General features: G+C 41.0%; 1 protein-coding gene across 1 annotated transcript; it reads right to left on the reverse strand.

Moving 5' to 3' along the window:
- Positions 1–7,244: 7,244 nt before the first annotated feature.
- On the reverse strand, positions 7,245–18,815 carry CHRNB4 (cholinergic receptor, nicotinic, beta 4 (neuronal)). The gene is made up of 6 exons (XM_010013964.1): positions 18,627–18,815; positions 14,395–14,540; positions 13,169–13,213; positions 12,918–13,027; positions 9,610–10,570; positions 7,245–7,592 (listed from the first exon to the last, which is right to left on the reverse strand). Exons 1-6 carry the CDS (start codon positions 18,679–18,681, stop codon positions 7,452–7,454), a joined length of 1,458 nt encoding a protein of 485 aa, XP_010012266.1. The 5' UTR covers positions 18,682–18,815; the 3' UTR covers positions 7,245–7,451.
- Between the last annotated feature and the right edge of the window lie 2,164 nt (positions 18,816–20,979).

Below are 20,979 nucleotides of genomic sequence, written 5' to 3' on the forward strand. Positions count from 1 at the left end.
GCGGGAGAGCCGCCGTTGCTGCGTATCGACTGCTTTGTATCGTGCGGTGCTCGGGGAAAGGCCAAGCCTCGCCAAAGTGGGCAGGGGTGCCAAGGCTGGCATTTGCTTAGGCTGGGAGAAGGAAAGCAGTGAGAGGCAATGCTGTGACAGCGTTTTTCTCACGTGCATCTCTGCAGCAGGGTCCAAAAAGTAGTTAGAGGGAGGTACTGAAGAAGTGGAGGAGCAAAGGCACTTTCTCCTCAGAGGCCTAGGGCCCTAGACCTGCCAAAGCTGCAGGGCTGTGGAACAGAGGGGAGAAGTGTGGCCTGATGGACCAGGCTGCTCGTGAGCTGTTGGAGTGTTTTGCAGCGGGAGGATTCCCAGGAAATCAGAACTCTGCTTTCCAGCCTGAGCCATGATTGCACGTTATAGTGATACAGCAGCCTGCTTGTTGGAATATGAAAAAAAAAAGGGCGATTAAAAATTGATAAGCTGCTGTATTCAAAAACTTTTCAGAACATTCAAAGAAATGTGATTACCCATGTATTATTTGTATTTTTATTTATAATGTATTCCTGTTGTCTATTTTGCCACTAATAACTGCTGTTCATGGAGCCCTGTGGCCAACAGAAAAGCTGTGAACTGAAATTTTTAAACAACAAGGTCTTTCAGCTGTTTCGGAGCCTGTTTTTCACACTGCCTTTTTGTTCTCTAGCAATAGCTAGCTAGGCATTAACCATCCTGACAGCTGGACACCATTTAAAAGCAATTTTTAGGGGTCTCTCTCTCAAATTCTCTTCTGGACAACACACCCTAAAGCACTCCAGATGAAAAACGAACTAATTTTGCCCATTTTGCCCGTTTTGTCATTTATGGATGACACTGTTCCAGTTCGGCAAAGGCACAGAACTGAAGTCTGTTGAACATAGGCTACAGTTCATTTGAAACACAACTATGAATATACATATATTTGCAAGGGCAAGTTTATATTTTGCCAGACAGTTGGCTTTCAGAAGAAAAAGAGAATGGGAGGCAGGAGTGCCTGCAGGTGACTGATCTGTGTGTTCCACAAAGCGGGTGTTACTTTGTACGAGCCCCCCTCTCCCTGAGACAACTGGGTTCCCCTCGTGTGAAACTGTATTCAGCTAAAAGCTCTTTCTTGCCTTTATTTCTTTGTTCCCTTTCCCCTTCTCTGGTTCACTTGGAGGGCAATTTCCTTTTCAGATTAGTGAAATCATTCAATCCAACTTGCTAGCTAAAAAATGAACACATTTATTTTATACTTTTTAACTGCTAACCATGCCCTTATGGATATCTTGTATCTCTCAGATTAAGATTTCCTGGAATAAAAACTCCCAAACTTTTTATGTAAATTATTTTAAAGCTTGATCTTAATGACTCTTTACTGTAGTTAGTTCAAAATCACCAGCTTTTTGACATGTCTGCAGCACTCTTAATTAAATCCAGCATCCACTGTATCTAAGAGAATGGCATTTACGTTTGTTTCAGTTCTTTATTTCGATGTTTTGGTGCTTTCCATATATGCAGAGAGAAGGTGCACGGTCTGCAGCACGGACTTCAAGCTGTTTAGTATTGTCACTTTCTTGTGGTCTTCTCTACAACATGTGAAACCACACCTTAATATGTAAGGTGCTTTCTTTTCATAACATTAAAATGGCTTTGTGTGTACTGGTTGGCATCTTGAATCAGGACTATTTAACTACTTTACAAGGAGAAATTAGAACAAACCCCAAAACCACAGCAACCACAGCAAACTGTGTAACAAAAAGAGCTGTACTGGGATACTGTACAAGTATCCATTGGTTTGGAGTGAGCTCCAACACTTCTTAAAAATCATTTGCACCAAAGCCTGTTCACCTTTTCACCCACCCCTTCACCAAACCTGAATAAACAAATCGAGGATCACTCACCTTGACAGAGAGAGCAAACAGCAGCAGTTAGCAGGAGAGCCTGCATGTTCTCCATGGTGTTAGGAATCACTGCCTGTCGACAGAGGCTGTTGAAGATGAGCTTTGCTGCTAGGATTGCCGGAGCTTGGGAAGTACAGTGAGCTCCGCTCCTCTGATGCATGAAATGCCTGGAAGCAGCAGCCGGAAGGACACTGAGCGCAGTTCTGCGCAGTGAGATCCCATCAGGTTTGCTGTGCTGCCCCCTTTCTACCTAGCCGGGTTGTCAGATCATTGGAAACAGGCAATAAACTGCAGGCAAACCAGATGTTATTGTAGGCAAAGAGCCGTCTTCTGGCAAGGATAATAGGCAAAAGTCCTTAAAGTGGTGCATAAATGAACCTGGTAATCTGACAATGCTAAAGATTTTTCCACTCAGCTGCTATACAGGCTCCTTCTCTATCAGAAGCTCATGCCAGTCTGTGGGAGGGAAAGACGACAGGATCTGCATGACGAGCTTGAGCAACACTCTGAATGCAAGCTATGAGGCCCTCATACCGAACAAACCTTGGGCTGATGGGCCAGGATGTTGGGAGACAGATAAGCCAGGATACTGGGAAACAGGAAAAGTGTGGCATGCCGGGCATGTTGCCAAAGTACCGAATGAGGGAATAGAAGGGGCTTGATTGTAATAAAGTTTATCTCAGTATCCTCACCAACCTGAGTCCGTGCCTTCAATATGCCACACCAGTCTACTAGGAGAAGTTTAATTAATAAAAGCCTTATAATTGAATTGTGCTGAAATGGGTGTTGGCATTAGAGATGCCTGATTTAGCAGTGAACTGCAATCATGGGACCTGAATTTCCAATTATGATGTTAATGTTGAGATTTTTTTCCTTGCCTGTCTCCTCTGGCAGGTGCTAGGTGCTTGACTGTATTAAAAAGGATGTGCTACTCCCAGGAGTAATTAAAGGCATGTACTACTGTTGACAGGATCTAAGCCCAGAGCAATGTACATAGCAGTTGGGATCTAGCAAGAGCCAGGGGTTTGAGCTGGAGATCAAGCTTGACCAAACTCTTGAGAATAAGTGCCTTTCGACTGATCCTATTTTGATGGATTAGAAATTTGGGAAGAGAAATAAGACCATAGAATGCCAGCTTGGTCCCACAGAACCTTATTGTTCAGGGGAAGGAGATGGGAGAGAATGGGAAGTTGATTTTGAAGTTCAATTGTAAAAGCATGAATTGCACAGTGGCTCATTCCCCAGCTGCCCATCAGCTTCACTGGTAGCTTTTATGTCACTTTTTGCCCCACATTGAATGACCAGGTGATGCTCATTCAGGCAGTGGTGGTTGTACACATCTGAGCAGTCTGTGTGGAGGGAGGGAGGGGAGTGAGAGAAAAACGTGGGATTCCACCTTTGTGTTTAGAAATGACAGGGGAAGCCCTGTGGGACTGGAAGCTGCAACCAGTATGTGCTTCACTCCCTGCTGTTAGGGAAGGATAAATGATGACCCCTTTTGGCACTGTGTCAAGAGGTAGCACTGGGAGGAAGAGCACCAGAGCGGGTTCAGCTCAGCTGTTCTTGGCACAGAACTTGTTTATCCTGTTTGCCCTATCTCTCAGAGCATCATTCACTCCATCCCCAGACACATGCTCTTAGGATAATTTTTGTAATTCTATTAGCTTGGAGGAAATAGCCTTTGCTGTTCATTTGATTTTATGTCTTTTTTCCAGAGAAATCAGCTGCTTGGTCTTCTAGCTTAACCCCTTGTGGGTTTTTGCTTTTCCAGGGCATTGAGACGAGATGTTTTCCCTTTCTGCTGCCTTGGTTTCTGTGTATAAGCAGCATTATAACTGAGGTTCTGTTTATTTCTTTTTTGTCCCAACTAGAAATGAGCTAAAGTTTCAAAAGACCAGATTATAACCCATATTCCCCAAAAGCCAGTGCTTAAACCTGAATACCTTGGAGACACATGACCTGCAAAAGGCAGCAAAGAGCCTTTGCATCAAGATAGACAGGCATTTTAGCTTTATTTCCTAGTTACTGAGATTTTCAGTGGTGGTTGTATGCACCAGTATTTTGTTTGTAAAACCACATGTTGGAGCTCCTGGCGAAATCCACTCAGGTTTGTAGTGGAATACATTTTTATGGCTGGGGAGAGTGATGTGATAAGGTGTCTCCATATTGCATTGCAGAACCACATCAAAGAATTTGTGTAGGAAGGGGGAAGCTACTCTACCCAAGAAGATCTGCAGTAACAAACTACATAGCCCTTGCTTTTTAGTAAACACACCACTTTTAGAGGTGTTTTGCTTTGCTTAGATCAAATCTCAATGCACTCAGGTGATGAGGAAAAGAATATTTTCTCACCTTTGTCTGGGGTATTGATGCTCCCTCTATGAAATGCCAACACTGCTCATCTGTCTAGTTTTCTTTCTAGTGGCTGCAGGGATGCAGAAGCAGTCCCAAATCACCTCACCTGGACACAGATGGTGACTGTGTGTGGTGATGGTGGCACTTCTGCATGTTTTGGTGTATTGGTCAGGCTCAAAGAGGTTTGTAATGGTAGGCAATGGGGAGGGAGCCAACCAAGGCAAAGCCTGGATCCACATTGCCACTGAAAAAAAAGTTTTAGTGAAAAAATACTTTCTGAATGACCACTTTTCTTATTGTTTTTAATGGAAAACATTATTGTAAACCACCTGAAAATGGGAAATATTGGAATTTACTTTTTTTTTGAGGCACTGGGACATTCTCTCACTCATTTTAGCCGCCAAATGACATTTTTTAATGTTTCATTTTCTTCAGAAATATTTTATTTTTGAGCTTTTGCCAAAAACTCCATGCAGAAAGCCCTGCAATTCATTGAGCAGTTAAACTGGGAATACTGCTGGGTATTACATAAGTGGAGCTGCTGAGGGTTAGGTAGAAAAAGCATTTCCCATTTCGAAAGTACAGTTTTAGGAGGTCAGTTTTCCAAATTTGAGGACTTTGGGTGAAATTTTCCATTCCATAGATGGAATTATTTCTGGAAACTTGAAACTTTAGAGTGGTGGTTTCCAAGAACATAACTAGAGAAGAGCATATTGCTTTACTTGTGGTGAAAAAAGGAGTAAAGTGAGCACAGTGGACGGAAAGCACCAGAGCCCACCATCGCCTGTATGAGGAGCTCTAGTTCTGCAGGGATCTCCCCAGGGGCAGTGATGTGCTTTTTAAAAGCTTTTTCAGGGTTTGTCAGGTCTGAGGCCTCCATCTGAGCATGCTCTGTGTTAGCTGCTGGCTGAGCTGCCAAATTCTTCCTGAAACCTTTGTCTGTGCAGAGCATAATTCAGCTGAAGGTTGCAGTTACAGAGCCAAGCACCATCAGTCATTACTGCTCATAAAGATAAGGGCAACTGTGAGATGGGAGTACTGGAAGCCTCATTTCAGTTGCATTCAGGCAATGAGGGACTGGAGATGGGAGTGGTGATTGGCAAGAGGGTGAGAGTGGGACAGAGCCAAAAGTAGTTGGAGCTGGGTGACAAGAGCAGAGAGAGGGGTCGCTGCTCTGCACGGGTCCAGTTTCAGTCAGGTGGATGCAGGATCCACGGCTGACTTGCTCCTGGTTGCTTGGCTGGGTGACTCCCTCTCCTTTCCGCCCTGCAGAGCTGTGTAGAAGCTCACAGAAACATTTAAAGTCTGTGTCTTCTCTTTCAGATTCATTGTTTAGGTTTATCGTGAGATTTAAAGGGGCTTCACTTGTACGTTGTCTGCGCAGTGCTGGCAGCTCCTCTGGCTTCCATGTGAGTGGCAAAACCAGCTGGGGCAGTGCGTGCATGTGTGCTGGTGATGCTCTGTGCCACATCAGCTCCCAGCATATAACTTAACATAGAGGAGCCGCTCCCTGCATGGGTGAATACACCCCTCTGCTCCTAAGGAGCTGCCTGTGCCCCATCTCATCTCAAAACTCTGTTTCGGTTGTCTGTAGAGAAATAGCTCGGCTCTGTAGGTTTGAGTAGAAAAAGACATTTGAGGTGGGGAAAGCAGGTTTGTCCCATTAAATTTTATGCAGCCCACCAGTCACCTTGAGAAATATCCAGAACAGTTAATGTCTGGGAGCTCGGCACATGAGCAGGACCAGGACCTTTGGTGAACACAGGAATCAGCAAAGGTCCTGGAGTTGCTCTGAACAGTTGGAAAACTGTTGGTGTAGCTGTTTTGGGATCTTGAAATGTATGTAGTTATCTGTAGTTGTCTGGAGATGGCGATCTAGGTAGAGATGTAGCTTGGTTTTGATGAAGGCAAATAGAGCTGGAGCTGTCTTCATCTGTGATTTACAGAATCATAGAATAGTTAGGATTAGAAAGGACCTTAAGATCATCTAGTTCCAGCCCCCTGACTTGTTGAAGAACACAGGCTTAGGTGTCAGGTAATCCTCCCCTGGGACAGGAGAGCCTCAAATCCCCTTCACAAGCAGTAGTGGAGTTTAGCAATTTGTTCACTGGACATTAGTTGTACTTACTATTGGTGGTAAAATTGTATGTGTTCTGACAATACCCTGAGGAGCAGCTGAGATTGGTTTAGCTTGAAAAATGCCAGGAGCTGTCTCCTCTTTCTGCAGGTTGCAAGCTACCTGGTACAAAGTGTGATGGGAGTGTAAGGGCCTTGATCTGTCCTCTGCCAAAGACTGTACTTGTGTTGTTTTCCTAGCTAATTTATTGGGATTATACTCAAATCCACATTAAAATCTCCCCAGTGAAACATGCAGGTGTGTTTGTTCTCAGGTGTCTTCTGCTCATTCTAGCTGCCTTTCACAGTTGTCTTCTCCAGATGCTGTCCTGTGCTCTTAGCCTTAGATTTGTATAAGGGTGTATGAATTCCAGTTACGGTAGCTGTTAAAGTTGCAAAAACACTTGAGGACTAAATCTATAAATGAAAACGTCACATTTTATTTCAATTTCATCACTGAACAGTGTATACATATACTCGTTTACCATATGTTGATTTGGCCTCTCTTGATCAGTCAGCTGTGAGAGATGGCAAGGTGAGAAATTTATTGGTGATTACCTCAGAAGTAGGTCTTCGTTTCTCAGTTCCATTTTCAAATTCATACTCCAACAGCTAAACAGCAGTTCCACTTGTAAAGCATATTATAAATCAGACACAAGTAGTTTTGATGCATTTGAAGGAAATAAATCTCATAGCAGTATTTTCTTTGCAACGGGGAAATTACAGTATTCTGAGGAAAGAAAATGTCCTTCCTGAGGCAATGTATATAAAATACTTAATAATAATCCTTGTGAGCCAGGATGGCATATTGTACAGTAAAAACCTTTCTCTGTAATGTTCAGACTTCAAATAATAAAAGAAGGGCCAGAATACTGAATTCATTGGAAAAAATTATAGTTTTCTTTTAATTTTGGGGTTTTTTCCTATCACAGTAAGTTCTACTTTCCATTTCCCTACTCTAAATCTGATGTAAGAGCAACTCAGTTGGCATCTCTGTGGGTTTAACAGAGGGGAATTGAGAGCAGGATGAGACCCAACATCTATGTAAGTATTGACAATTTTAAATGATAACTAAGGGTTCATGGCAACAGTGTGGTTTTGAAAAAGTGGCTGCAGAAATAATCCAACAGTCCCCAAGACACAAACAAGGACAAATATCCAAAGAAACAGCCTGTCCACTACCATGGCAACGTATTTCCAATCTTCAATGACCTGAAAGAAAAAGCCAGTTAAAGGTATTAGCAATTTGTCACGTTCTTTTGCTCTTGCTCTTGCTAATGCCAAGGTTTTGTTCATGAAAATGAAAGGAAACAAATCTCAAGGTTCAAGGAATAAACTTATTTCAAGCTTGGGAAGGGATTTTTCTCTTACGACATTCTGGGCAGTGGAGGAAAATGCCTTAAATATTTCTTAGGTGCCTTAGATAGCAGCAGGTATTGAGCACGGCTGCCTGGTGGGAGCCAGTCCTGCACGACCCACAGTATAATCCAAATAAAGAATTTTTTCTTCAATTTTAGTTTGCATATGCTATTAATCTCAGTGGATGAAAATAGATGGTGTTTACTGCTGTTAGACAAGATTAGCTTCAGAGTTCTGTTCTTATCAGCAGTCATCTTAATCAAGGGTCTTAATGCATATTAATACTGTTGCTTTTATTAAAATCCCTTTTTGCCTTGCGTATGTTGACTGTGAAAGTCATGGCCTTAGAGTCTGTCTTCAAACTGAAGTGATTGTCGGGCTATTATTGTAAAGGGGGAATATATCTGTCTTCGTTTGCGTCTCTGAAATGATTAGTTTTTCCTCTCTCACTGATTCATGATTCCACATGGGACAGTCTCACCTCAGTGACTTTAGCATGCTTGTCAATTATCCCATATCTTATATTAAGTTTCCACTGATGCTAATGGGAATTGTGTGCTGCTGAAATCAGACCACAGTAAATGTGCACGAACAGTTGCTACCAGACTGCTAATTAAGGAAGAAAGTAGAGATTAAAATTAGGGATCTAGGAAATTGATACGTGATATCAGAGAACGCTGTGAAAAGCATTCAAATAATTTTTAATGTATAAAATTGTCTTAGTATCAAGTGGAAGCTTTGTAGATCCTTTGGTGTGCTACGAATTTGTGCTAGAATTTCTGGGCTATTAGAAGCCTTTTTCTCTGCCCTAAGGAGTCTGCTTCTGTTCCCTCGGTTTCAATGTTTACAAGCTCATGTCTAATGTTAATAGCTGATCTTCTTTATTTATATTGACAGTAATTTCAGTTAATAGAAAACATGAACTACTCAGCAGCATAATCCTCAAGGGATTTCTGCAAGATCAGAAACCAGACTATTTAATCAGCTTGGCTATGGGAGGAGAGCACACCAAGACTAGAGAACCCAGATTCTCAGTGGGCTTTGGGTCAGAGAGAGGACACTGGTACGTGTGAGGATGATTTTTCCAAAGTATGGGTGCTTGTCTAAACAAAACCCTGAACCATCTGAGTTTTCACAAGCATTATTCACAGTGTATTTATATCAGTTTTAGTGTGTTAACTAGTGGCACATGGGCAGAGCACGTGAACAGGGTGGTAGCATCATTGCTTAAATATGTCCTGTATAAAGTACTTCTCATAGCCAATAACAACTCTGATTCACTCAAATGAAAGAAGTGGCAGGTCAACTGGCATTAAGCTCTCGATCCTACCCCTTGTGTTTGCCACAAGTGGACAGATATCTCTAGAGAAGGTGTTTGCAAAGGCATTTTACTAATTTTACTAATTTTACAGTTCACAGTTAGGTGAATAAATGCTTGATCAGGTAGATTGTTTCTGGTTAACAGGGCCTGGCCATGGGTTGAGTGACAATCTTACTGAACAAAAGAGAGAAAAGTACTCTTTTTCTGACCTGGAACTGAATATTTTTCCCTGTCAAACACTACTTGAATGTGACAGCACAGCTTTTTCAAGGGTGTTTAATGACTTAGTGGGCAATCAACAATCTCTCGTGGTAGAAACAGCCATGTTACTTTCCAGGAGAGTATTGGGGGTTTATTGGGGTTTACCAGATTGCTATTAAGTTCTTTTAATAGCAAAAATTATTTCCTCTATAAGCTAAAGCTAGAGTCTCTCTTAAAACTTGAGAATAGCTAGGGAGCTCAACTATGCTGTCTGAAGAACAGCGTGTTACAGAAGAGGGCAGGAGATGACGTTTGGGAAGACCGGGATGATTTCTCTTTTTTACTTACGCTCTGGTCGATGTCATCACTTTTCATATGCTCTGCTATAAAACTGACTCCATCAATTGCTTCTTGGACTTCAGGAGAAAATTTGGTGCCTGTTCTTAACCTAAACTCTCGATGACTGCTGACATTGTCGGGAGTCTCCGTGATTTTCGTATCGTATTTTTTGGCATAGGCTGTATTCAGAAAATAGGTAGAGTTCTTGTAGAAGTCTGCTGGCTTCTCTCCTTTTGTCTTTTTGCGGTTGCACAGCTTTTGCTGTGCGGAGTTATTTTCTGGACGCTTCATGAACAGATAGGCTGGGAGCCTTTCAAGGAACACCAGCTTTACCCAAGGGGGCATAGTGTGAGTACTTGGAGATCTGTGGTGGACATTGAGTACACAGACACTGGTAACTATTGAGAAGGTCACCAGAACCATTGTAAACATTAGGTACTTCCCAATCAGTGGAACATCTAGAGATGTTGGAGGGACAATTTTGGAGATCAGGAGCAAGAACACAGTCAAGGCAAGCAACACAGATATGCATAAAGTCATTTTTTCACCACAGTCTGAAGGCAAGTAGAAGACCAGGATGGCTAAGGATGTAATTAGCACACAGGGGATGATAAGATTGATGGTATAAAAAAGAGGTTTCCTTTTAATAATGAAGTCATATGTCACATCGACATAATAGGGGTCCAAAGGATTTACAGTTCTTCTCCCTGGGAGTGCTACAATGTCCCACTCTCCACTTGGTGTAAAGTCATCCATGCTTGCCATGGAAGTTTTAAGCACCATATCAATTTCTGTATGATCGTATGTCCAAGACCGGAACTTTAATGTGCAGTTTTGTTGATCAAATGGGAAATACTTCACTTCAATCTTGCAGGCACTCTTGCAAATAGCTGGTGGCAGCCATCGAATGCTTCCGTTGCTCATTACAAGTGCATTTGTGTAGAGTGAAACCTCGTACGTGCCATCCGCACTAATGAAACAAGAGGAAAGGAAAAGGAGAGGAGGTAGGAAAACATTAAGATGAACAACATAGTTCAAACCAGAAGAGCTCTGACATTCTTATGGGCTTCAGTTGTTTTTGTAATCAAAGTCTAGTAGTATTTTGATTTGGAAATCTATGTTGTAGGGAGCTATAACTTGATAGGGAGATGAAGATATGCATTTCTCCCAGTCAGAGAATTTATATTTATTATATATATATATATGCACTTACAAAAATTATTTTAGAAAATAATTATTAAATAATAAACCTGCGTCTCTCTCTCATCCAAAGAATTCAAAGAGTTTTGTAAAAGTTAGTTAACATAATTAAGGATTACTACATCTATGATGACTGAGTACAAATAAGATCATCCAGCATGAAAATGGAAGGTACCTTTGGTCTGGAAGACAACAATTCTCCTAAAGAACTTGAGTGAGGAAATAAGGACGAGCAGCATTAGTTAAATGCAGGGAGACTGTAGACAGAGGAAATGTAATGATACGGTTTATAATTTATTGTGCCATTCCAGTTAACGTTTACTTATTACAAAACCAGAACAGACAAGCCAAAGTGTTCTTGGCTTTGTATTTTCTCCAGCTGCTGAACTTCCACCAAGAGAGTCTTCTGTGTATGCTGGGCCTTTTGACTCAGAGAGATCATTGTAAGCCAGTAGTCAATATCTTCTACTGTCTAGTTCCTGGCCAGGCAAAGAGTTCAGGGTTGTTTATGGAGTATCCTGAAGTAGAAATGTGATCAGTTGCTGATAAATATTTCTGAAATTTAGTGTTTCTGATTGTATTCAGTGCTTTTGCTCAAGTGTGCTATGTTGTTGAAAAGTCTAATGAATCATTTCTGTTGTGAAGGCCTCTTGGAAAATAGAGCTATTTCAGTTCTAAGGCTGATTTATTTCTAAGCAGGGAAGTGCGACAAGGATCCCAAGCTTGGCACATGGGTAGCTGCTCTCCAGATCAGTTATATTTGGCTCTGGAAAAACCTCATGTTGCAAACCCTGGTGCCTGGCAATGAGCTGAGACCTTTGTCTCAGCTGAGACCTAATTTATGTAGGCAGCAAAACAACCAGATACAGAATTGAGTGGCTACAGCATACAGGGGGCATTAGTTCATTGCTAGTAAAACTGCTGGGTTTTAGTAGTGAAGTAGTTTCTTATTTCTCACATGTTTGTATCTCCCTGATACATTGCCCTACAATGTACAGGGTAGAGTCCTGGGCTGAGACTGTGTAGGTTCTGCTGAATGCCCCATGCTCAGCTGTGGGACTGGGGTTGAGCTGCTGGTGCCTGTCTCAGTGCTCTCTGCAGTCCTGTGCACAGGCTACATAAATACAGAGCTGTGGTGCATGGGGATGCTCTGTGTGTTTTCCTTTGCACCTTCTTGACCTGACTGATGCCTACGAAACATGTGCTTCAGCACCAGAAAGCTAGAGGTGGTTGTCCTAGAGTTTTATTTTGAAGTTTTGTACTAATGTAAAAATCTAACAGAGTGAGGCTGAAACCTTATTCCCAGACATTTAAGAAGCCTTTTAAAACTGTTTCTTTCCATCCTTACAATGCATTAAATGGTATTGTTTGGTGCGTAAGGAAGAAAGAAGCAGAGGGCAAGGGCACAGTGTACCAGAACAAGATTTCACCTGGCAGAGTACATCCTAATTCACTGGCTGAATTATTTTATGACTAATACAATAGTTTTAAGTGTTTTTCAAAACTGATTTCCAGTTGTAAGACAACGGGGCCAAGTATTGACAGATTTATTATGTATTCTTATAATTGATTTTTTAATGCCTTATGAAAACAGAATATAATTTGATTTCGTAAGTGAATATTACTCATTTTGGTCTAGTGCATGTGAACTTCGTAATACGTTTATCCTCAATTTTTCAAAACAATTAAAAAAATTGAAGGGAGGGAAAGAAGAAGTAGGAAATGGCTGTTTAGCGCAGAACTTAAGACTCACGATAGAATTCCATACGTCTTGTCTTGCAAACATGACCAGTGTATGGCTGCACTTGTATCTATAGTTCATGCTTTCGTGTAGTATAGTTTGGTACAAATCTATGTCTCAGTTGTCACAGAATCTGTGGTGGTGAAACAGCTCACACTGCAGACATGCTCCGGGTCTGCTGGAATCTCTTTAACCAGAGCCCTAAATTACTGAAATTACCTTTGAGGCCAGTATCCCAGTCAGATATTGTTTAAAAGCTACAAAATTCAGTTTTAGAATGTTGTCAGACCTACTTCATTGATTCTGAAGCCTTGTTTCTTGATACATGCTTAAAACTTTTTTCACTGTCTGCATAAACTACAGAAGTTTTACTTACTTATTGTAAAGCACGATGTCTGGCAACCAGATGTGTTTTACAGGTATTCTCAGCCTGTTTATTCCTTCATAGTCAGAGGGTTTCCATGCCAAACGATAATCAGCCCACTCCTAAAAGAAGAATTGTACAGAACTGTACAATACTCCCATCACGGGAGTATTCCAACCAGCACTGAAAAAGCAATTGCTGTGATGGCGTGAAAGCAGTAGCGTTTGTGGTTTGCAAGAGCATGCCTCTGTGGGCTTGGTTACCTGGTTCAGCCAGACATTTGTAGTCATGATCTGCTCCCGTTCATTCTGCAGGGAAAAAGGGAGGGAAAGTAGTTCTCTAAAATGTTTCAATTTTCTGCAGTGGTAAGATTTATTCAGTGGGGTTTTGTGGATATTTTCAACTGTGCAGCATGAGTTCATCTAGTGTATTTCAAGACAAGCATTTCTCTGCTGGTAAGCTGGTCAGTCTCATGCACATACTGATGGAACCCCACGAGTGTAGTGTCCAGGAGAGAAAGAGCACTTGCCCCAGAGGCAGCTGGTATACATTTATCCTGGATAAATTAGTTTGCATGTGTGTAAAATAGCTCATCTTTCTGTACAGGTTCCCTTATGTTCCATCTGTGTCTCACTTTTCCTTTTGAATTTTAGACTATAAATTCTAATTTATTAATCTCTTAATGTTTGCAGTAGTCCAGTCACTAGCCCATACACAAATTCTGGCAGGGAGGGAGACATCTGTATCTTACTTTTCATCCAGGGAATGAGCAGCAGAGTTTAAAAGCCCCCATTCAGGAAATCATTCCCACTTATGTTCTGGATCTTTTTCCACTACAGTTAATGCTAAAACTCTCTTGGCATCAAGGTGTGTATTTGTACCTTGGAAGAACTGTTAAATACAAGCTAACCTGGAGAATGAAAATGTCTTTCAGGCCCAGTGAAGTAATTTTTATTGAATATGAGGTGTTGCTTACATGAGGATTGTTTTAACCATGTTAAGATACTCGAGCCAGGGCCAATATGGCTTTTTCTTTATATTTCACTTATTGCTGATGCACCTGATCCGCCATGAGATTTTTGACCTTTCTTTGTAGCTTGTTTTTAAGCCATTCAAACACATTTCTCTGATGCAAGCAGCAGAAGAGAATTTAGCATTGCATACATTGTCCAGGGTAGATCTTGACCTGGTGAAACTTACTGCAGCTGTAATGAAATCAGTGGGATGATTTTAGGTTTTTTTGCTTGATGGCAACTTATTGGATGAAGATCTGGCCACTGTCTTTTATTGCTTAGGCATGGATTGATCTTCCACTTGTAGCTGCATATTGAAGTAATGAAAACCAGTGACTTGCATGGACGGCCCTGCCTACTCTATGTTATTACGTAAAGTAGAAAGTAACAGGGACATAGTAAGTCCAGCGTGAGTTTCACTTGGAAAGCTGTGCAGGTAGTAATGAATTAAAAGGCATGGCCTAATTAGAACTTACCACACTGATGAGCTGTGCCAGGGAAACATGCAGTTCTATAGATACCAACTGGGATGAGTTGACAGCTGGTCGGATTAATTTATTGTACCTGTCAGGACTCAGTAGGTGGTTCATTAGCTTTTCTTCAACGTCTGCTGCAGTGCTTCCTGTCAAACAGCACATAACAGGGTTATAGAATGGAGAGCAAGAGACATAATGTAAGGGTCACCGAATTTCTGTGCATCAGACCTCATTATTTCATGAAGACAGGCTTTTGATATTTCTAAAGACTCCAGGCTTGTGTGAACAGAAGGACATGATGCTTGCACCAGTATCTGTTCCGTTGAAGTTGTCTTTCGCAGAGCGTGGTTCAAAGCAGGTAAATCAGAACCCTTTGTGGGTTTTTTCACAGTAAAATGTGAGGCTCAAATAGATGCTTTTGGAAGTATGTAAAGAAATAGAAACTGGGAGCAGACCACCCTCAATAAAAGAAGAATGTTTCAATTATCCAAACACAGGGAGTCCAGCTGTGACTTCTTTCTTTAGTGTCTTAGGAGACGGAGTTGCAGGCACATGTACAAATTGAAAGATTGGTTTATATAGGGAAAACCAGGGGATCAGTGGCAGGGGCTCTAAGGGTTTTTTTAATGATAGGGAGCTCTTTGGTACCTAGTGATGTATCTGTTGCAGAACTACTTTATTTAAAACCTGAGGCAATATGTAAGCCTTATTTTATGTGGAAACGAACCCCAATTAATGGATAAGCACAAATACTGTAAATCTTAGGTGGCCAAAGCTGGAATTCAGTGACTGCAAAACACAGTATCAGCCGGCTACAGTCAAAGAAGCCTGCACCTTCTCCATGGAGCAGAAAAGCTTGTGACACAGCCTCAGAGGTAACCAACAGCAGCTGTCCCACATTTTCTTGCTTGTGCTTTTTAAAAGCCATTCTAGTTGACTTCTTAAACTCTACTGACCACATAATGATACAGATCACTAAGGTCCTGGTAACATCCTGCCAACAGAATTGATTGACCCAGGAGATTCTGCTGTATGTTGAGTAATTCTGTGTTGTGTCATTCAGCTGACAGTGATGGCTATAAGTGTTAATGAAAACAGATTCTAATCCAGTTGATACAATGATTCTATCATAGGAAAGGGCACCTAACTAAAAGTAGACATTGCAGAAATGAGGATGGTGTCCCTACAGCATATTTGCTCCATTATGCCCTGGAGCAGTTCCACGCTATAAAAAACACTGGCCATGTAAGTGTTTAAAGTGCCTGCTACATTAATTTGTTCTGGGTGTTTGGGTTTTTTTTTGCTGTAGCATATCCATGAGATCCAGAGAAAGGTAGACAACAAAAGGCCAGAATCACAAATTTTGAGTGCACTTCTAGTTTCTTAGTTTCCATGTGAACAGGGATGTAAGTTCCTTAAGGGAGAACAAGTCTCTTGTGGAACTTGGTACTTCTGAATTCCACTCAGGTTAAAAAAATACTATTCAAACTTCTTGTTTCTGATCCAGCAAAAAGGTGGAGAGACAAAGAAGGAAACATTGAACAGATTTTTCATATCTAGAGCCCGCTCTTAAACAAGCTTTGGGAAAAGGTTGAGATAAAGACCAGTCTCGTTGTAATTCTTTTAAGATCATCATATGCTATGACGTTAGTAGCGCAAGTTTTGTGCCGTATACTTAACCCATATACATATACTTAACATTGTTCTTCAGAATAGGCTTCTCAAATACTTCTCAAGCCATTTGGGAAAACAAATTGAAATATATTGAAATATAAACACAATGTCGTTTGGTTTGGTGCATATAGTGGTCACTGAAAGCAGTTTGAGTTGTTGAATGTGTTTTCACTGTGATGCCATATTTTCTGTAACTATCCCAGCATATCGTGGATTTGCTAATCAGGGAGGAAGGAGTAGAGACTACAGAATGTTTGTACAGGAGTCATTCTGAATTTGTAATAATCCTATTATCTGAAACCTGGTTTGAGTAATCATAGTTGTCTGGTCTGCGAATCAAACCCTGCTGCGGGGTCTGCATGTCTGATAAGAGCAGCTCAGATCTCAAAGTCCTGCCTCCTTCAACAAACTTCATGCAGGCCACAACTTAATTCTAAAAAAATGTTTGCTAATGAATCCTTTTAAGAAGCCGTGATCTGACCCCAGGGAAGGGGTCTCTGTCATGAATAATTCTTTATAAAATTGGCATCACATCCCAACCGGTAAATAACGTAGGCATCAGAAAACAGAAGGCAGGGACTACTCTCTCATCTCACTCGGATGGCTGTAGCAAACACCACTAGATGTCAGCAGGGCACTGCTTTAAGGGTTGCTAGAGCTAATCTCTCTGTAAATAACGTGTGAAAATCAGCCATTCTTGTGTAATTTTTATTTTCCATTACCTATCTACATATTTACAAGGTGGCACCCAATGAGAACAAAATTGCCAAGCGTTCACGTTCGTTTTTGCACACTTCGTGATGTCAGCAGCCCTGAATTTGGAACTCCTCTTTTTCCTCTGAGTTGGAAGGAACGGAGTGCATAGTTTCCCTTGCAGAGGGGAGACTGATGCTTTTAGAGAAGGGATTTTAACTGGAATGACGAAGTAGTCTTCATTTGGGAGTGGAGTGGTTTTTATGTACTGAAAGCAGTAATAGAAAAAACACACTGAGATGGATCCTAAGCTAGGGAAATTGTTTTAGCTTCACTGAACGCACTACACATCTGCTCCACGACAAGGAGAGCAAATTGCCACGTAACTTTCAGTACTCATTCTTCAATGTTTGTTTTCTCTGCAGGATTATGACCATTAAAATAACCCCTTGCATCAGGGTGCTTCCAATTCCACAGCAGAACCAACAAAACCACAGACTTCATCCACTCCCCTCTGCAAACTTTCCTTTTTACATGGTCTAATGTAAATCTAGAAAATGAAATAACTGGTCATCCTCTGCGTTTTATTTTCAGTGTAAAGACAAAATGCTGGAGTGATTTCCACAGAACAGAATGAGGACCAGTGTTGACAAATGCAGGCAACTGCATAGTTATCCTTTCTAAATTGCAACATATAATATGTTTCCGGGACTTCAGTTATTTTAATAAATGTTGAAATAGCTTTTGTTTAGAAATAATAAATTGTAGCATATGTTATCCTTCTTGTTCGCTCCTCTCAAGGAACTGATGTGGACAGTGGTGACATACCATATTCCCATCTGTAATTAGTAAAGACTAAGCAAAAAGCAGTGATAAGACAATCCCATTATCTTCTCTGAAATTACTTGGTGGTGGTGGTACTTCTCAGCACACTCTCGAGTAAAAAGATTCATTTAACTTCTTAGAACACTGATTGTTCCAATGGAAGTAGTAGTGAATTTACTGTATTTAAAAGACTATTATAATTTCTACACTGCAATTAATGCAAATAAAAAGGAAATGCTAGTGGGTTTAAAAGAGTGTAAAGAATCTGAAGTAGGCCCTCACTCTTCATTTGTTACAAAGCATATGTTTTCTAAAGTTGCCTTTCAGTGACTGAAGAACCAAAATATCTGTGGGATGAATAGGTAATTATGGGAAAGATGTGATTTTTGTCTTGGCTCAATTTCAGCCAGTTTCACTCTGAACACCAGTGGAGTCTCTGTGGGAAGAAGCTCTCATGGTAAATGCACTGTTTCATGCTGTTCATGTTGGCTTTAGCATCTGATTTAACATACACAAGAAATCCTGGTGGACTAAAGAACATGTTCTTAATGTATGTTTGCTTTTTTTAGCCTCTATTTACATAATTAATTTAAACTATTTACATACTAATAAAACCATTAGGAAGTATGAACTTTGCAAAATACATGAACTTGAGCCAGTAAGTGGGGAGGGATGACTTCTGCTTGATTTATGGGTCAAGTTATGGTTCATTTCGTATTTTTTCACTCACAATACCTGCTTTTCCCATCACAGATGATCCTGGGAGCATATAAAGGGATATTATTTAGTGATTATCATTGTCATCTCCACTGTTCCGTCATTTTATCTTACTGTCTGTCCATATCCCTCATAGTGGATTTGCTGATACCAATCAAGCCAGAAACAACACTAAAATAATCCATTTCATGCATCCTCTTAAAGTCTGCAGCCTACCAAGGTGATTGTTAGACTTGTCTGAGAGGTTATAGCACAGTCCTACCTCCAAGCCCCACAAGCTATTGCTGCTCTGCAAACTGTAGCTGAAAGAAAACATCACTTACCGTTAAAATGAAAGGAGCTCACTACAAAGAGAAAGAGGGTGCACGTATTCCTCATGGCAGTAACAAGAAGAGGTGAGTTACTGTTCTTCAGCTGGCAATAAGCTCTGTTGTCAGGGATGCACAAGGAAGAGATGTTAAAGCAAATCTGAATCTTGGAGGTATTCAATGCCTGGAAAGAGACAGACAGTAGGACCTTACAGAAGCATTCTGCAAAGTGGAGTTTTCGTGAGCACAGTGGTCCCTCCCCCTTTGCAGCTGTTTAAAGAGATTTGTGAAGAGGAAAAGCACATAAGAAGAGGGAACATAATGTGATAATGTTGAATAAGGGGAAATGAAAGAGTAAGCTAAAGAATAGGATCTGCAAAACACCACTGCTTAGTTCTTGCTACTAGGTAGTCTCTAGAAGGCTTTCTCGTTCACAAGTGCAGTGGAGGGTAATAGCCGTGTGGGAAGAGCAGGATGTAACTTCGTGCCATAAAACCTCTTAGTGAAAGACATCTCAATAAATTACAGCCCTAGCAGAAGCTCTTAGCTGTACCAAGAGAAAAAGCGTGTTGCTTATTGCCAACCCTTTTGCACTCCAAGGCCCACATATGTGAACTCTCAGAACTAGAACTACGAAAGATTTTTTTGGAGCAGCAGGAGGGGAACAAAGAGTTTGTTATCATCAACATTAGGCAGGATTATTAAAAGAAAGTTAAAGCAGCTTGTTGAGAAATAGCAAGAGCTATAAAGATACTCCAGAGGAGCATTGGAGATACTCGATAGAAGTCATCTTTTACAGCTGAGGGGCTCGGCAGAGTGTAGAGTATCGTGTGTTTTGGGACTTGTCATGGCAAGATTTGTGTAGAAGGAAGGGGAAATATCTTACACGTACAATTTACAAGCACTGTAGGACAGGCTGAAGTCCCCAGATATAGAAAAAAAGGGTGTTAATCTTCTAAATACTGCTTTATCTCTGTATTTATGCACCCTCTGCTTCAGCGGGACACGGGATGCAGTTCTGCTCTTGTTTCGCCTTCCAGCAGTCTAACACCATTGGCTGGGATAGAGGCATTTCTTATTTATCAGTATAACATACCAGACTTGTGCATCTAGCACAGCTGCTACCTGACCAGGGTTATTTGGGGAAGTCATCTGCTGCTTTTAGGCAAGCTGTCAGCGTAATGTGGAACCACTCGTCGCCTTCTTCCTGAAACGTTTTAGCCACCTTCTTTTATCACTACCTAAGCCCGTGTATTATTACTTTGTTGTCTTTAAAGCAGCTACCATCAGAGGCAGCCCAATACAAAAAGAGCCTCTATTAAAATTTTCTTATTTGTACTATTCAAAATCTATGGAACTCTTATAAACAGTCTGTTATTTTTGGCTCATTTCTTTAGAGTAGGAAGATGGATTCAGTGAGACAAATGGAAAAGCACTCACTACATGGACTTCCACTTGGAAAACAAGCTGTCACAAGTTAGGTTTGATGAAGTGGTTTGTGCTGTTGGACTTTAACTGCTGTTGGGCCTTGCACTGAAAACTCAAGATATGTCAACTATACCATATTTTCCACTGAGGATTCCCAGGAGTTTTTTTAAAAAGCTCACAGCTTTTTAGTATGAGGAAGATGACATACATTCTCACCTTTGTTCACCCACAGTCTCAATTTCCTTTTATATATCTTTAATATAAGCACCCTCAAACACAATCTCTCAGGTTTTATAGTGTTTTTAACCTTAAAAAATATAAAACTTTGATCTTTTATTACTACTAAACTTTCATATATATGTCATTACTGTTTAGAGATGATTTAGTGCGTGGTAATGCTCTACAAAAATCTGTGTGAGTTCCGTGGACCATCAAGAAATTGATGGTTGATGGTTTCTGTATACTTAGAAAATGCTTACAGCACACTTTTCCTTTACTGCTAGCTATAACAACATCAATGTGCTGGGTTTGTTGTTTATCTTAATTAGGTGATAGCAGAGACTCCAGATATCAGGTTGGATTGGGCTCTGAACACCCTGGTCTAGTTGAAGATGTCCTTGCTCAGTGCAGGTGACTTGGACCAATGACCTTTGGAGGTTCCTTCTAAACCGTTCTATTGGGATTAGAATTCTTCCCTCTGAACAGCGTGGGAACTGAGGAAGAGGAGAATGGTTTCACTAAGACAAACAGGACAACAGTCATTGTGGGGACATCTACTTGGATGAAAAAAGCCGGTAATCTTATTGACCTGTGAATGGACTTAGTGCATGAAAACTCAGTATTTCTGCTTTCCACCAGCACTTTACTAACAGCATGTTGAAATGGAGCCTTCACACAGAAAATTAACCTCTTGTAATAGTCACAAATCATAGGAGATGTG

Source organism: Nestor notabilis, unplaced genomic scaffold (genome assembly GCF_000696875.1).
Source record: "Nestor notabilis isolate BGI_N333 unplaced genomic scaffold, ASM69687v1 scaffold23804, whole genome shotgun sequence".
Classification (NCBI taxonomy): Eukaryota; Metazoa; Chordata; class Aves; order Psittaciformes; family Psittacidae; genus Nestor; species Nestor notabilis.

What these genes read in the sequence shown, in the direction of transcription:
- CHRNB4 (XM_010013964.1), bottom strand. Translation starts at nt 18,681, where the DNA reads ATGAGGAATACGTGCACCCTCTTTCTCTTTGTAGTGAGCTCCTTTCAT. An exon ending in GAGCTCCTTTCATTTTAACG is followed by an intron (nt 14,541 to 18,626) that starts GTAAGTGATGTT and finishes GCTGTTTGACAG; the next exon opens with GAAGCACTGCAGCAGACGTT. An exon ending in GTGATGACATCGACCAGAGC is followed by an intron (nt 7,593 to 9,609) that starts GTAAGTAAAAAA and finishes TTTTTCTTTCAG; the next exon opens with GTCATTGAAGATTGGAAATA.